Source organism: Mastigoproctus giganteus, chromosome 9 (assembly GCF_048544385.1).
Source record: "Mastigoproctus giganteus isolate SK-2022 chromosome 9, ASM4854438v1, whole genome shotgun sequence".
Lineage (NCBI taxonomy): Eukaryota > Metazoa > Arthropoda > Arachnida > Uropygi > Thelyphonidae > Mastigoproctus > Mastigoproctus giganteus.
The window spans coordinates 82240145-82258336 of record NC_143583.1 but is presented as its reverse complement, the minus strand read 5'-3'; the positions used below and the strand labels follow the sequence as shown (position 1 = coordinate 82258336).

Sequence of the window (18192 nt, the reverse complement as noted above, 5' to 3'; positions counted from 1 at the left end):
TGGTGGTGGTTCCATCATGGTCGGGAATTGCTCCTGCTTTTCTGGAGTGGGTGACATCATTAGAATTGAAGGAATTTTAAGAAAAGTAGGCTATAAAAACATTCTTGAACATAATGCAATACTTTGACTTTGATGAAGAAATTTTATATTTCCACAAGACAACGACTCGTATAATACTCTCATATAAACATGCATATATTCGAATATACAAATATTTATTTCTCACACTAAAACTACAATAACGAAAATATCTGCGTGTCACGTAATAGTAAATAATAAATACAGTACTTTATTATAGTGAACTTATCTCATTTTTGACAAATTAGACTAATCTGCTTGTTCACAGAGACCACAGATTTAATAGCCCGAATTCAGTAATTTGTGTGATTTATTCATTTAAAAAGCGTACTAATAATTAATTTTGATATATTAAAATAAAATTAAATTAGCTTTAATACATAGTTTATTTTTAGTTTTTGATTTATCTTATATTTATTTCTTTCAGTTGCACAGAAAAATGAGTAGTGCAAGTAAAAAAAAAGTTCGTCAGTAGTCAGAGGAATACTTAAAATTTGGTTTCATACCCGCTGTCCACAATCAAAGGTCACCTTTTTGTCTTTTATGCCAACAATGCTTAACCAACGAATCAATGAAGCGAGGTCATTTTGAGGCGAAACATAATGCTCGTGTAAATTCAGATTTAAATTACTTTCAAACTTTAAAGAAGAATTTTGAAAAAAGAGCAACATTAAAGTCTCTGTTTATTGCTCATACTGCAACTGTCAATCGTACTCTTGAGGCTAGTTATGAAATTTCTTTACTCATTACTAAATCTGGGAAAAATCATACTATAGAAGAGAATTTAATCAAACCATCAATATCAACATTTCTTAAAACAGTTCTGGAAAAAGATGACAAAGACGTGAAAGCTATGCACTCAATAACAATACTGTTAGCAAAAGAATAGATGAAATGAGTGAAGATATTGAAATACAACTTGTTGGAAAGCTGAAAACAAGAAAATTCTCAGTGCAAATGGATGAATCAACTTTGAGAGACAGTGAAGCCGTACTGATAACTTATGTGAGATATATTGATAAAGATAATTTTGCTGAAGAAATGTTATTTTGTAAATCATTAGAGATCACCACTACCTCCAAAGAGCACCACTACCTACAATAATATACCAATGAAAAATATAACATCTTGTGCTGCAGATGGTGCTCCTAATATGATGGGCAAGAAAAATGGTTGCTTAAAATTGATGAAAGATGAGAATCCAGAAATGCTTCTTGTGCATTATGTTATTCATAGGGAAAACTTGGTAGCTAAAAATATTTCGCCTGTTCTTAATGAAGTACTAAAATCAGTTATAAAGTGTGTCAATGCTATTAAAGCTAATGCCAAATGTGAGCGTCTCTTCAAGCTTTTTTGTGAAGAACAAAATGCAGACCATGTGAGACTTTTACTTCACACTGAAGTAAGGTGGCTCTCGAAAGGGAACTACTTGAAAAGATTTATGGAACTATTTGATACTATTAGTGACTTTTTAAGTGACAAACCTGAAATGAAGCATCTGTCAACGGTCGATGGTAAAGCATTTGTGAGTTATTTAGCCGATATCTTTGAAAAACTAAATATATTAAATAAACAACTTCCAGGAACAAATAAAACTCTCGTCGATGCAAAAGCGAAGATATTTGATTTCATTACATTTATTGAATTATGTCAAAAATATATTTGTAACAAAAATTTTGAACATTTTCGTTGGCTGCAAAAATGTGAAGTGACTGATACCGCTGTACTTGTTATTGTCGATCATCTGAAAATTCTGTCCGCTGATTTAAAAGAAAGGTTTTCTGATTTAAAACAAATTGGTTTTCCAACCTGGATGATGCAACCAATGTTAGTGGATTTGTCTGATGTATCAATGCAGTACCAAGAAGAACTCTCAGAAATGCAAAATGATGAGTCGGTTAAAACTTTATTCAATATAAAAGGAGCGATGGCATGGCTTTGTGATGAAACGGAAATTAAATACCCAAATTCAACCAACTTTGCAAGAGAGCTATTGTTACCGTTTCCATCTTCATATTTAGCTGAATGTGGATTTAGTGCCATAAATGATTTGTTACAAAAGAAAAGAAATCGACTGGATATCACAGAACGGGGAGACTTGAGACTGAAGCTGACTAAATTGGAGCCCAATATAAAATCTCTCTGCGGCAAGCATCAAGCACAAGGGTCTCACTAAATTTAGTGCACTCATCTAGAAGTGACTTCACGTGGAATGTTGAAATTATTAAACAATTAAATAATAATTACTAAAAATTAAAATATTATAGAAAAATCTTTCATATACATTATTTTGTACTTGAATTTTAGTTGTCTATTATATGTTTTGAAAATTTACTTACTGTTTTTTTCTTAATAATTTCCTAATGATTTCTTCCTAAAACCTAAGTTTTGTGTCCTGAACAAGTTGTAATTAGGCTTCATTTAGGGAATAATTCAATTTTTGAATATAAAAAATATGTTACATAGGGGGCATCAAAATTTTAGAAAGACTTAGGTGGGGCATGGTAAAAAAAGAGGTTGGGAAACACCGATCTGGACAGTCAAGTCCATGAAGTCTGCCCGGCTTCACAAAATTTATGGGAAACTTTGCATATCGCTTAGAAGTCTTAGATTAATGTTAGTCAAGAGGCTCTTTTAATAAATTAATGGCTAGAATGTCACGTCTGCGTATGGTTCGTGGAGGTTATTTTAATGAAAAATCAATATAGTTGTTAAAATTAATCACTTCAAATTTTATAAGGCTTAATAAAAAATCGTAAAATGCTGTGTAATAAGTTGTTTTTTACATTAAATCTTACATTATCATAGTCATAGCTAATTTCAAAAATTTAACGAAAGCTGATGTCATGCGGTGTAATTCCAAACTTTTATGCGGGAATGTATTATATAGAGATAATTGATAAAGATATTGAGATTTTATACCAATGAGAATATCAACACGAGTAGGAAAAATATCAAATGTACAATGTACATGTATATGTACATGTATATGTTAAGGACATCAGTTAATAATGGGCATAATTTCCTATGAGATAATTAGGCGTACTTATCATTCACCTCATGTCTCTATGACTGTACAGTTTTGGTTTTGGTCACACAACTCCACTGGGAATTTTCGTGAAGAAATTTATGTACTTATGAAAGGAGTGTGTTGCTAATGAGTTAACAAGGACATTCACTATATTACTCACGCTGCATAAGTTGTATAGTAAACCCCCTACATTAACTAACTGATGGCCACACAGGTTTCGAATAATATCTTGTACCTTCTATAACCGTCTAGAGTATAAACAGAAAATCCATTTCATAAATTTTCAAATGTTGCTACCACTTTACACATCAGTTAAAGTAAGATGAAATTAAAGTAACATTTTTTTTTTTGTGGGAGAAACCGTACCTTCTCCGGTAAGAAAACATTGCACTTGTGTAACGTTTGTTGTCTACTTGTTCCAGGATGCTATACCTCTCTGTTGAAATTACATGACCAAAACAGCTGCTCTATTTGAAAGGATGAATGAAGATGTGCGTGCAGTTATCCGATTTCTTCATCCAAAGGCACTAAACCCTTTTCGTCGACAACTTCAAGATGTGCACAGTCAAACAAGCATGTGCAAAAAAATAATTCTATTTTTGGTGTAATAAGATACCTCAAACTGTTCTTTGCACACGATAATAATTACAGCGTTCCCGATGATAGCTGTTTTCCATCCCACAACACAGTCTCGACCATTTTCCTTCAGATATTTATCTGTTTGGGCTTTGAAAAAATAAATGATTGGCCGGGAATTGATTCGGTAATGAAGTGTTGAAACTAGATTAAAAGGCAATGTCCCTGAGTTTTACAACCGCACTAAGACTGCATTCGCGACACGGCGAGCCAACTGTCTGAATGTGGTAAGCGACTAAGTGGAAAAGGAATGCACTACGCTATGTGCCATTTTATTTTTTCTGTGATTAAATGCGTCTTTCGTAAAAGCAGGTTTATCGTGGTTGTCCCCAAGGTTCAGTCTTGAGTTCAGTGGCGTAGCTACCATGAAGGCAGGCAAGGCAATTTCCTCCGGGCCCGGGCCCTTTAGGGGCCCGGCATCTTTGACTGTCTCCTGTTTTTACAATTTTCATTAAGTGGGGGTCCGAACATGTTCTTTGCCTCCGGGCCCGAAAAAGGGTTGCTACACCAGTGCTTGGGTCCTGTCATATGGAACCTTGTCTTGCAAAATTGGTTAGCTCGCTCTTTTTCCAACTGTAGGACAATAGCTTTTGCTGATGATTTAACAATTACAGTGGCTGGGAATTCTAGGAGTAGTCTTGAACGTAATGCTGATATTGTATTGACTGATTTGCATCTCTGGGCACAAAACTATAGGTTAACTATTAAAAAATATAAATAAATTTTCTGTTTATACTCCGGGATGACCAAACGGTCAGAGGAGTTCACAAGATAGACAGAATACAAGAAACAGCACCGTATTCAGCAGTCACGGGTTTGAACCGCAGTCACTCAAAGCACCTGTACTTATGCACCCGCGCACCTGACCACTAGGCTACAGTGGCCTTTTGATCCATATACAACTAAAATGAACTGTTTAAAAGCAAATTGGACCCTGGTCGACCTCAACAAATAAACTTTTTTTTTTCTTTTTCTTTTTATGTAAACCCCAAACACGAGAGGTGTTAGAACCTATAGTACTTAGTACCGTGCTTGGGTTGGAGGTTGAGAAGACGAAAGAAGATATTTGTTGACATTGAACTTGAACTTCTGTAGATTGTAATTTTCAGGAAATACGGATGAAGGAAGGTTGTTCCAGAAAACGGCAGTTGAATGAATAAATGAGGAAGATGAAAAGTTGGTTCTGTGAGTTTGAAGTTGGACAGTAAATGGATGTTGGCTGGTGGCGGCACGTGTTCGGAGTGTTTTGAAAGAGGGAGCGGGAATTATAGAAGCCAATTCAGAAGAACAGTGCCCATGGATGTATCTGAACAAAAGGCATGCAGCAGAAACAGTACGGCTATGAGACAACGAGTGGAGAGACTCTGTTAGAGATGAATCATTAATTAACCTAACTGTCCTCTTCTGAATGGAATTAAGAAGCCTATGAGAGGTTTTGGGGGCACCACCCCAGATGTGGGGACAATATTCCATGGTAGGGCGGATTTACGATTTGTACAGAGTGAACAGCTGTTTAGAAAAAAAGTAACGCCGAGAGCAAAAGAGAAAACCAAGTTTTTTAGATGCAGAGGAAGCAATATTTGTAATGTGCTTGTGCCAAAAGAGAGATTAGAAGTCAGGGTAATCCCCAAAAGAGATATATCATTTTGCCTAGAAATCGGAGTGTCACTAAAGATAAGCATAGGAGCAGAAGAACCCTTTTTACGAGATATAAGACAAGACTGAGTTTTAGAAGGGTTGAAATCAACTAAGTTGTCTTTGCCCCACTGGAGAATTACCTGAAGATCGGCATTTAAGGAATTGGTAGCAGATTTTCGAGAAGTTGAAGCTGATTGAGCAGAACAAGGTTTCTTAAATTGGAAAGTGGAATGCAATGTGCTATCATCGGCAAAACTATGGATAGGATTTCCAGTCAATGGAAGAAGTTCATTAATATACAGGAGGAAAAGAGTGGAGGAAAGAACTGAACCTTGGGGGACACCGGCATTAGTGGAAAAGTTATTATTATTATTATTAAAATCAGTTTATATCCCAAAAAACCTTGGGTCACCCCGGGACGGCTCTGTGCCAGAAGGGTGTGAATACAGACTAAGGTGCGAGGAACACAATGTACAATAAACAAGGGTACATTCGTGCTCGACCCGAGACTTATTAAATAAACCAAAAGATTAAATAAACAAAAATTAAATAAACAGATTAAATAAACAAAAATATACAAAATATACAGTAATATACATGATTACTTGAAGACAGAAAGTCTTTGTCATACACAAAGAGGCAAGTTAAAAAAAAAATAATAATAAATAAAAAAAAAAAAAAAAAAATTAAAGGTCTGTCCAGGAGCAGGTGAGTATTATAGGTTCATAATCTGGTAACAGTTCTTGAGGATTTTCTTCCTGTAGGGCTTGTCTTCACAGAACCTATCAGGGTGGATCCTAAATTTATTGAAGATCCGAAGACAATTGGCTGGAAACATGTTCCTCAGGGAATCAATGCTTGACAGCGTAAGACGTATAGGGAGACAGGAGTCGGGGTGCTTCCCTCTTGCCCTCTTCGGGCCAGAGATTAATGCGGATACTGATGGAGCGTCAATTCGCCTCGTTATAAGCCGTGCAAGCGTGAGAACATTTTTTGTCATGATGATATGTCTCCAGGGAGTGGTGCCTAGATTCGCTTGTAGGATAGATCTGGAGATAGTTAGGGGGTGGCCTACAACCCTGTTCATCCATCTAAGCAACCAGTACTCTAAACTGAGATACTTCTGAAGGTATGAGGCAGGGGCAGATGACCAAATTTCTGAAGCATAGAGAGGAATCGGCGTAATACACCTCAGGATGTGCCGAACAAGCAGCGCTGGCTGATGCACACCAACGAGCTCTTGACGCACTGCCCAAAGAGCAGCGTACGTCTTCTGCCTCATCCTGGCAAAGTGAGGCTGAAATGTGAGCCCAACGTCCCAGGTGAGGCCAAGATCAGTATGAGAGGTCACCTTTTGCACCGGTTCCCCACTCACAAAGATTTGGATATCAGTTTTGGCTTTCTTCTTGGTTATCGTCAATTGTTCTGATTTGGAAGGGCTCAGATGCAGTCCTATTGTGGCAAGATAACTTTCCAAGTTCGATATCTGCCTAGAAGCTTGTTGGTTGATATCATGAATCTGATGATTATGATCTGAGCTCACGTAGAACTTCAGATCGTCGGCATAAGAAACAAAGTTCGGATTCAGAGCAAGGAAAGGCTCCAAAACTGCTGCAAACAGGATAGCTGACAGTACGCTTCCTTGTGGGATGCCTCTTGAGACGTCAATAGTTTCTTGAAAGTCATTGTGGGTCACAGACAGATGTCTAGGAAGTAAAATAGACTTCAAAATTTGAAGTAAGGTTTCCGCCAGGCCGAAGTAGTGTTTCACAATGGTAAAAAGAGCCGGGAGGTGTATTCTGTCATAAGCCGATTTCATGTCGAGGAAGATGATGTCAATCTTAGAAGTTAGAAGACAGAGAGCCATCTACCATCACCCTCAGTGAGCGATCAGAGAGAAAACTGGATAACCAATTACTAAAAACAGTTGGCAAACCATAAAATGAAAGCCTGTTTAGAAGACCTTTATGCCAAACACGATCGAAAGCCTTTGAGATGTCAAGAGCAACTACTTGTGTTACACCGAACCTTTCCATTGAATTAGTCCATAAATGGGTAACATAAGCCAGAACATCACCAGTGGATCGATACTGACGGAATCCATACTGGCGATCGTTAATCAGAAGGAAGGTTTCTAGATAGTTTAAGAGTTTGCGGTTAATTGATTTCTCCATTTCTTTAGAAAGAGTAGGGATGATATTTGGATGGGAGGGATTTGTCACCCTTTTTAAGAACTGACTGGATATGAGCAAATTTCCAAGCAGAAGGAAAAACACCTTTCGAATAAGAAAGTGAAAAAAGGCGGCAAAGCATAGGAGTAAGTTCAGGAGCACAGATTTTGAGAACAAGTGGAGAAATACCATCGGGACCTGGAGCTTTCCTAGCATCAAGATTTGTCAAATTCCTTCTGACATCCTTTTGACGGAAGACCACAGGAGGCATGGAATGGAGCGTGTTGGGAATGGTGGGAGGTGTTTTACGAAGTTCATTAATATATGAGTTGGTAGAAAAATGGAATGGTAGCAGGTCAGCTTTATCCTTGGCTGAAGTGACAACAGAACCATCTGGTTTGGACAGAGGTGGGAGCAGAGATGGGCAAAAGTTGCGGCCAATAGCTTTGGCAAGGGACCAGAATGCTCGGCTACCATTAGGGCAAGAAGCAAGTTTTCTATTCTTAGCCTGTTCAAACTCTAGTTTGGAGTGATTAATAACTGCTTTACAATTGTTGCGAGCTTTGGTGTAGGCAGAAAATGAAACAGAAGAATTAGAAACAAGCCAATTACGATATGCAACATTCTTCTCTTGAACAGCCTTAGAACATTTATTGGAAAACCATGGTTTAGATAAGGGACGAGAGTTTAAAGTGGAGTGTGGGATAAAGGATTCCATTCCTGCAAGAATAATTTCACTGACACGATCTGAGCAAACGTTGACATCAGCAGTTTTGAAACAGTAATCCGACCAAGGAAAAGAAGAAAAGAAATCTCGCAGGTCATCCCATTTTGCATTCTTGTAATGCCAAATAACACGAGGTTGAGAATAGCCATGAGATAAACGTTCCATTGGAGAAGAGACAATCACGAAGTTGTGATCTGAAGTGCCTAAAGGACCTCTCACTTCGACCGAGTACTTAGAAGGGTTCTTTGTAAGAAAAAGATCAAGCGTGTTGGCTGTATAATTAGGATTAGCATTAGTAGAGGCATTTGATGCAAGAAAGCAAGCTTATGCAGCATCAGCCAAAAAAAAAGAAAAAAAAACCCACTTCCACTTCACCCCTCTGTTCGTTCAAAATACCTGTCCAGCTGAGCCTTAAACTTATTTAGGCTATCAACTTCCACCACAAGGGATGGAAGTCTGTTCCACCAACCAACCAACCACCCACTGGCTAAAGGCAAATTTCCGCACGTCTATCCTACATCTGTCTTTCCTCAATTTGAATTTATGCCCTCTCAGGTGATTTTTCTGAGCTAGAGGAAGAATCCCATCAGCATTGAGCATGCTCAAACCATTCAAGGCTTTATACACCTCTATCAGATCACCTCGCTGGTGCCTAGTCTCCAGACACTGTAATTTGCAAAACTTAAGCCTTTCTTCGTAAGAGCACCCCTTTGTTCCATTCACTAATCTTGTTGCCCTTCTCTGTACTCGTTCCAGCAGCTCTACACCCTTCTTGAAATGAGGCCTCCAGACCTGTATACAGTACTCTAGGTGTGGCCTGACCATTGCCTTATACAATGGAATAATCACCTCCTTATCCCTGCTGGAAAAATTCCTGTATATCATTGACAATACTCCATGAGCTACTCTTGCAGCCCATCTGCACTGCTCAGAGAACTTCATATCTGCCTGCACAACCACCCCCAAGTCCCTTTAATTCTTTACCACTGTCAGTGTAGTACCACAGAGTTGATACGTTGCTCTGGAGTTGCTGTTTCCCATGTGTAGTACTTTACATTTGTCAATGTTAAACTTCATTTGCCACCTCTCAGCCCATCTGCTCAACCTTTCCAGATCCTGTTGCAGCAGCATAGTGTCAGTAGTGTCCTTGACAACCCTGCCAACCTTTGTATCGTCTGCAAACTTGGACATTAAGCTTGATATACCATCATCAATATCATTTATAAATACAGAAAACAAAAATGGACCCAACACTGAGCCCTGAGGGACTCCACTAATAACATTAGTCCACGATGAGCAGTGTCCATTGATTACCACTCTCTGTCTTCTCCCTCTCAACCACCCCTTTATCCATAGCAGCAATTTGCCTCCAATGTCACACTGCTCCAATTTGTGTAGCAGTCTTCCATGTGCAAAAGTGTCAAAATCCTTTCTAAGATCCAAGTATATAATATCAAAGTTATTCCCTGCATCCAGTTCTTTTGTGACTGCATCATAGTATCCAATCAAGTTGGTCAGGCAAGACTTCCCCTTAGACACAAAACCATGCTGTGTCTGAGCTATAACTGAAGTCTTGTCTAAATGATCCTGCAGTGATTCTTTAACCAGTGCCTCCATTAATTTTCCTGGAACAGAAGTTAAGCTCACAGGTCTATAATTACTTCTGTCAGCCTTTGATCCTCCTTTGTAAATTGGGGTCACATTTGCACATTTCCAGTCTATGGGTCCCCTGAGTCCAAGGAAGCTCTCATAATTATGGCTAAGGGTTTGCTTACTTCCTTTGCTGCCTCCTTTAATATAACTGGATAGATCCCATCCACCCCGGGTGCCTTTCTTGTGTTTATCTTCAACAGTTTCTCCTCCACTTTACTCCCAGTTATTTCAAGATTCTGTAGCTTACTGCTAGAGTTGAATATACCTCTGGCATTCCCCTTGCTGAATAACTCCTCATGTGTGAATGTCGATGCAAAATATTCATTTAGTTTGTTAGCTACCTGAGCAGGATCATCAACAGTTGACCCATCAATATCAAGTGGACCAATCTGATTCATCCCCTTCCTTCTAGAGTTTACATAAGTAAAGAACTCTTTGCTGTTTTTCTTTGCATCCCTTGCCAAGGATTTCTCGTAATCTGCCTTCGCCTGCCTAACCTCCTTTGTAACTTGGTTGCATATCAACTTGTATCTATCATAGGCTTCTGTGTCATGTGTTAATTTGTATGTATCCCATGCATTTTTCTTCTCTGCCATATGCCTCATTAGTTCATCTGACATCCATTTAGGCCTAAACGTTGAACAATATTTCTTAGTTGGTAGGTAAAGCCTAGTAGCTGCCAAGATAAGTTCTTTGAATGCTTCCCATTTTGAATTTGCTGTTGGTAACATCATCAGTTGGTCCCACTGTATAGAATTTAAATACTGTCTCAGTCCATCGTAGTCGCCTTTACGGAAGCAATAACCCTTCCCTTTACCCCTAATGGTAGTTACCTCTTTGAATAAATCCCACTTCAGCACACTGTGATCACTGCCACCTAGTGGTTCATTTATCTGCAGATTCTTAATGCATGAAGAATCACTGCTGATAATCAAATCAAGAGTATTACTCCCTCTAGTTGCCTCCCGAACATGCTGATGTAGAAAACAATCATCCAATAAATCCACAAAAGCCCTGCTAGTGCGTGAGTAACCAGCCCCCAAATTCCAGTCAATATCTGGGAAATTAAAATCCCCCATTATAAGACTCTCTGATTTACTGGCCCACTCTATTTCCCTGTACAGTTTCTTATTATACTCATCAGAGTCATTAGGCCTATAGCACACTCCTACTCTCAATTTTGATCTCCCAATGCTTATGTCACACCAAACTGACTCAACACTGCACTGTCCAGCGATGTCGACTGGCTTCACTTCCTTGGTTTTTATGTGTTTCTTAACTAATAGCATAACCCCAATAATTTGGGCAACTGAGATGAGCAGTAGTTGAATCAACCGATAACTGACATTCTGTCAGAAAAAGTACATGGGGTTTGGCAGACTGCAAGTGGAAATGGACATCGTTAAGATTAGAATTGAGACACGTACATTTGTGAAATGAATTAGGAAGTGCTTGGGTGGTTTTTATCTTTTCGCAGATAAGCTTGCTCTATTAGTTTGACAATTCATGGTGTATTCAATAGTAAGAAACATGCTGTATGAAGTAATGAAATTTTTGGATATGGCGTACACGTGGTAAGAATATTCCGAGATCCTTGACATAACGTGGCCTCGACAATGCTCCCCGCATACACACTACTCGGACTCGCTCCAGTCACTATCTGGCAGAGTAGAGGTAGCAAGATTATACACTAGCTGATCCGAAAGCCTCATAGAGAGTTACCAACAGGTTCGGTCCGGTGAACTAACTAGCGGCCGGCCTGCGAACGCCGTTTTAGAGCTGTACCCTCGAAATGTAAGGAATATTGGATCTCGCCACGATGTTCATCATAACCTCAAAAGTCATCAATCATACTGCATGATGGAAGAGATAGGGAAGGGTTGACCGGAACTTAGCTCTAGAGACTAAACCTGGGTTCCACCACTTGAAGCCTCCAATAAGCAAAGTGGTGGTATTGCACCGGTTGATGAGAGTCATCTACCACCTAGTACTGCCTGGTAACATAGAGGGGCGGCGGTCCTCCATGTGATGTGGGCGCCACACCTCGACCCCTGCTTACGTTGGTTCACACCTGGGTGGTCACCCACCATGTACTTGTGCATGGAGGTTATACCCAGGATTACTAACAGTCCCACCATCGTGAAGGTGCAAGCAGAGGATTTGGCTGTCACAGACCGTCCGGACGTCGCCGAAATTGGGTCCACTTGACTTGAGTGTAACCCGAATATCAGTTCCATCAGCATTTTAGACTCCCAGGTAGCAAGTGCAGCTTGTCTGGCATATATGAAAGAATGTCTGTGACAACCTCAAGGACCTCAACTTAAATGATATTCAGCTATCAATAACAGCTGAAGCTAAATATCTAGGAACAGTAATAGATTATAAACTAACAGTGCTCTCTGGTGCTGTAATTTGTGTTTCTAAGTCTGACTGGGGTTTATCCCACAAGACTCTATCGTTATATTATAAAGCAGTATTTCTCCACATGACAACACATGTAGTAGGTGCTTGGTTTCATCGCGCTTGTGTTAGTGAGGTTCCAAGAAAAACTCAACTCTATACAAAGATCAATACTTCTCAGCATGATGAGAGTGTGTAGAATCGTATCAACTGCAGCAATTCATGTGTTGGCCGGGCTGTTCCTTTGGACTTGTTCCTGATATATCGAGGACTATGTTATCGGATTAAGAAGAAGATACCCACTACGTTTCATAACGTTACAATTGATATTGAGGTAGATATTAAAAGGGAAAAGAGGCCATGTGTGTGTGTGTGTGTGTGTGTGTGTGTGTGTGTGTGTGTGTGTGTGTGTGTGTGTGTGTGTGTGTGTGTGTGTGTGCAGGGGATAATTAACATATGGCAAACGAGATGGGGCACTGGAACTGCGGGAAGGGTGACAAAGTTATTTCTTCCTGATGTGACGTTACTTCTAGAAAAAAGAGTAGCTGAATGGTTTACGCCTGGGTTGGGGTTGCTATATATAATAACAGGCCATGGCTCATTGAATGACAAACTATTTGCACTAGGATTAACAAATACTGAATTGTGTTTTTGTGAATCCAAGGAAAATTGTTTTCACATTTTGTATGAAAGTAGTTTGTAGGATAGTGCGCGATCTATAATTAGTTGATCTGCTTATGAATGTGATTCCTGGACAGGAGGAAACGAGATATCTCGTTCCATCTTTTGATGGAACGAGATAAAGTTCAACTATTACAAACCATTGCGAAAGCTGCATTTGATCTAAGAAGTATGCTTCCACAATTAAGAACTGGCTTAACTTTGGATAATTAACTGTGAATAACGTGGCGAGTTTTGTTTTGTTTTTTTAACTCTGGAGGGGATCCCTAGTGTGGTTATTTTTTATTTTATTTTATTCATTTTTATTTATGATTTTTCAATTAATTAATTTATTTTTTATTTTATTTCGTCAATAACTGAGACCTAAGGCATCCCATCTACCGGAACTGGCCCACCTTCCCGTGGTGTGGACGAGTATCTGGAAGCAGCTTTCCCAGTGATCGCTGCTTCTAGATAGACAAGAGGGCAGTAAATCACAACAATAACAACACAACATATATAAAATACACAAAGATGACCAGTAATACGAGGCGGATTTGAACTGACGTTCTAGGAGCCGCCCTAACAATAACACGTGTCTTCCGTACCAGCTTTGTCAGCATGACACATCACTGTCTGCCACTGCCACTGTGAAGGTCGATTCTCGTCGATGGCTGGGAGAATTTCAGAAGTCCTCTTCAATCGAGGCTGTAGTTAGCCGATCTCAGGTATGAAGTAGGGTTTTATGCCATAAGTTATTCAGGATTTTTGGGTCAGCGCAAGTCGGCCTTAAACGTACATTCCTATAGACAAATGCGCGATACGTATATTAATGACAAGCGAAGGTGCCGTTAAAATAAGAATTTGAATTTTTCATGATTAAATGTCTTTTCTCAAAAGATTGTGTATCTTACTTTTCAAACAACCCTCGTGCATATCCTCCTTTAGGCCCTTTCACAGGCTTATCATTAATCTATATCTCAATCCGCTTTCCATTAATAACTCAACACAGTTCACCTCAATGAATCATTTCTGTTATTTATGCTAAAATGAAACAAACCTTAAGTCAATTTAAAAAAGCAATCATCGGAATGTCGTCATGGATCATTTATTTCCTATTTGGGGAACCCCTCCAAAAATTGACCTTTTTTGAACATCGTAGCTTAATGTAGAACTAGCTGATATTATTCTGATTTGTAGATAATAAATATTGCTTTAAAACAAATTTTTTAATTTGCATAAATGAGCAAATATGTACACTATACTTTGAAATATGGCAAGGCACCTGCATGTTTCAAAGAACCCTTCATCAATACAATATTTAATAACGATGTAATATCTCATACAATGACAATGTTTAAGTAATATCGACTTACCTTTGGCTTCAATTACACACTGTATCCTCGTCAGTGTTCTCCGAGTCAGTTTTTGATAACAAGAAGTTGGCATTTTGGTACATTCCTCCTTCAATTTGTCTTCCAATTCAGCCATTGATTGCGTGAGTGTTGTCCAGTTCATACCAAAAGCGTTCAATCGAGTTAAGATCGGAACTATGGGTATGAAGCTTTTATACTACCGTGTATTCCAACTAAAATCACTACAGGCTTTTCAATATGTCATGGTGGATTTATCTCTAGCACTTGTTAATACCACTAATTCATCAGGAAACGCTTTATTGAAATGGCGTCTCTTCACTTCGCGTTTTATAAGGAACTGGGATATCGCTCTGTCATATTAATATAATTACAGACCTGTTAGTTTAACTTCTGTTCCGGGAAAAATATTGGAGTCACTGGTTAAAGAAGTACTGCAGAATCATGTAGACAAGACTGCAGTAAAAAAAATTTCTGTCCAGACGAAATTAGAAAACAAACTTTTAACCTCGAAAGCTCATTCATACAGTTTTATGTCCTTGGGAGAAATACAAATTTATTTTTAAAGCACTCCTTTCTAGTAACGGCGAAAAAGGAGACAGAAAAAAATACCAATTTTGATAAATACAGAGAATTCAAACCGGACCGCATTATGTGTACTATTTTATCGAGTTGTTTCACGTTCTTGAGCAGTATTCCATTTGTGTTTATTTGACTTTTTCTCTTTTTTTTTATGAAAATGAAAACTGCGCGATAATATCACAAAGTAAGAAACAAGAAAACTTACCAAGTCGTCAGCTAATATAAAAATTATATGTGGTGGAGGCGTTGCTATTACTGGGCAGATGAAAATTAAGCTCACCCACAATATACTCGTGTACTCCATTGTGATATGAAAAGGTTCTTTCCTTTTTTGTACGAATAACTGTAATTAAAATAACAAAACTTTAACACAGAGGAAATCCTGTAAGTATAATTGACGTTGTAATTGAATAATAATATTGTACTCTATATTTTGATTTTCAGTGTTAAGTACACAGACAATATCTATATTACGCCAAGTGGAACGTTTAATTCCTCAACGAAAAAAGATTAAAAATCAAAATGAGAGAGCGAGATTATATTTTCGGTAATCACGTGATAATCCAATATATAGTCCTGAGATTTCAAGCTTACTAAATTTGTTTTTACAGAGTGCTCGATTATTTTCTTACTGTTATATTGCAGAATTTCAAAATCAAATTTGAAAATGAACGTTATCTAACAAGGAGGTCAAATGAAGGAGAAATCAAAGCTTGGAATGGCTAGAACCGAAATTTTGTTTAAGGATATTGAATACCAAAGATTTTGAAAATTAGGTCTTACCTCTAGAAAGCAGTCTGAAGTGTGACACAGTAATCATACAGTAACCATGATGAAATGTCTTTACGACAACGCATGACAGTACCTCCAAGGTCATAACCCGCTATTCAACGTTCTAGTCAGCTACCTTTGAAAGCTATTACAGATCTAAATGACAGCAATACTAAAATTGTATGGTAGAGGGGATTTCTTAATTTTAATTATTCAAATGATGAAATTCCCTCTCTCTTTTTCCGCTATTTAAAATTCATTCAGAATTCCATTTATTTATTTCTACAACAAAAGAATATATTAAAATAATGATTATAAAAAAAAGTGCGCGTATTTTTAATAATTTTGTAACATACACCCATGAGCCAAAACATTATGACCAGCGAGTCGTAATGCAAATCGAAGCAACTGTAGGTGAACTACGGCACGTGCACAGGTCAGGACACGGTATAAAGAACACCTGATACTGAGCTCGGTTAATCAGTGTTACTCTTGTTCTTCAGATGGGAAAGGCAGCGGACTTAAGCGAGTTTGACAAAGGCCAAATTGAAATGGCCAGACGACTGGTCTGAGCATATCTGAAACGGCACGGCTGGTGGGATGCTCATGGTCAGCAGTCGTTAGTACCTACCGAAAGTGCTCAGAGGAGGGAACCCCACGAATCGCTGGACGACCACGGCTCATCGATGCCCGAGGTGAGCAAAGGCTCTCCCAGATGGTACCGGGCAACAGAACGGCAACTGTGGCGCAATTCGCCGGTAATTGGAACGCTGGTGAATGATGTTTCACAACACACAGTACATCGAACCCTGCTAAAAATTGGGCTGCGTAGTCGCGAACCGCTCCGACTGCCCATGCTAACCACGATTCACCGGCGACAGCGCCTACAGTGGGCACGCGAGCATCGAAACTGGATCTTGATTGATTGGAAGAAGGTGATCTGGTCCGATGAATCACGTTTCCTGTTGCACCATGTGGACGGCCGGGTACGTGTGTGTGTCGTTTACCTGGGGAAGTGATGGCGCCTGGATGCACCGTGTGACGAAAACTTAGCCGGTGGCATGCTTTGGCGATGTTATGCTTGGGATACTCTGGGTCCAGTCATCCATGTGCCGGGCACTCTGATGTCTGCCACCTAGCTAAACATCATTTTTATTCCAAATGTTTCTTTTTCATGTTTTAAACTGAACAAATGGTTTTTTTTCTAGTAATGAGACTTCTTTTTTGTTAACAGGGCACGGTTCTTTGAATAGTAAATTATATTATTTTGGATTAAAGTCAAACCCTTACTATATATGTGGTGTTGAAGAAACTTGATGCCATGTCTTGTATGAGAATTACAGAGCTCAATTAAAGAATGTAATTAGTGATTTGAGATATGGAAATGAAAATAACTACTTGTCAGATTATAATAAGTTTGTTGCTTTTCAAAGGTTTGCTATTTCTGTATTTCTAAAAAAAAGACAGTTATCAGCCTGGATATTTGCAGACTAATAGCTGTTTACTGTATGGATTTTTTTTCTCTTTCCCCCATCCTATTCTTATCCTGGTTTTTTTTTTTTATTTTATTTTATTTATTTATTTAGTTTATTATTACTTTTTTTTTTTGTATGTTTGCTGGCAGTGTGGAAATTAACATAGTGCGGGATAAATTGCCAGGGTGAGATTTGGGTGGGGGTAGAGGTTTTTTTTTTTCCCTACCACCCTGGTCTTCTTTTTTTTTTTTTTAGTATTTATTTATTATTATTATTATTTTATTTTATTTTATTTATTTTTCTATTGTGTTTGCTGGTACTATGAAAGTAACTAAGTGCGGGTTGTGGACCAGGAAGGTGTTTTTTTTTTCTCTCTGCCCATAAGAGTAGGAAGCTTTGATTCCTGAATACCTGTGCGGGGAGGAGAGATTTATTAGTTTATTTTATTAATATAAAATTTATTATTATTATTTTTTTGTAAATGTTATTTTTTATTAGTTGTTTTTTTTTTTTTTTCTGGCCCCCAGGCTTGGGCGGCTTTGGGGGTGGGATTGCTGGCGCCCTCTGGTCTAGCACTTCTACCAGAGTGTGCGGGAATTTTGTGCGGTCAGCACAGACAGTACAGTAGACCTAGGCCCAGCTCCACGTTCATAAGGACGAGCATCAAGTAGCAGTTATCCTAGGTGATGACTGCTCTCTGGTGGCTGGGTATCCTGTATAAGGATAATAAAATCTGGGATATTACGTGGATTTGGACAAATGTCTAGGGGCCACCAAAGACAATAATAATAATAATAATAATAGCTAAACATCATTGCTCACCAGGTACACCCTTTCGTGGCAACGGACTTGCCCTCTGCGGTGCCTCTTTCAGCAGGATAATGCCCCATGCCACACAGCCCGGATTGTGCGAGACTGGTTTACGGAACATGAGAAGACTTCCAGGTCCCTGGCCCCCAAATTACGCAAACATCAATCCCATCGAGCATCTGTGGTT

The 18192-nt window shown here is 38.7% G+C and overlaps 1 protein-coding gene across 1 annotated transcript in view; it reads right to left on the bottom strand.

Moving 5' to 3' along the window:
- Positions 1-15253, bottom strand: part of LOC150080492 (arylsulfatase B-like) — a 35643-nt gene extending 20390 nt beyond the window's left edge. Inside the window, exon 1 of the mRNA XM_090380712.1 lies at positions 15155-15253. Within this exon, the coding sequence (XP_090236838.1) occupies positions 15155-15253 (99 nt within the window). The remainder of the gene's footprint in view (positions 1-15154) is intronic.
- Between the last annotated feature and the right edge of the window lie 2939 nt (positions 15254-18192).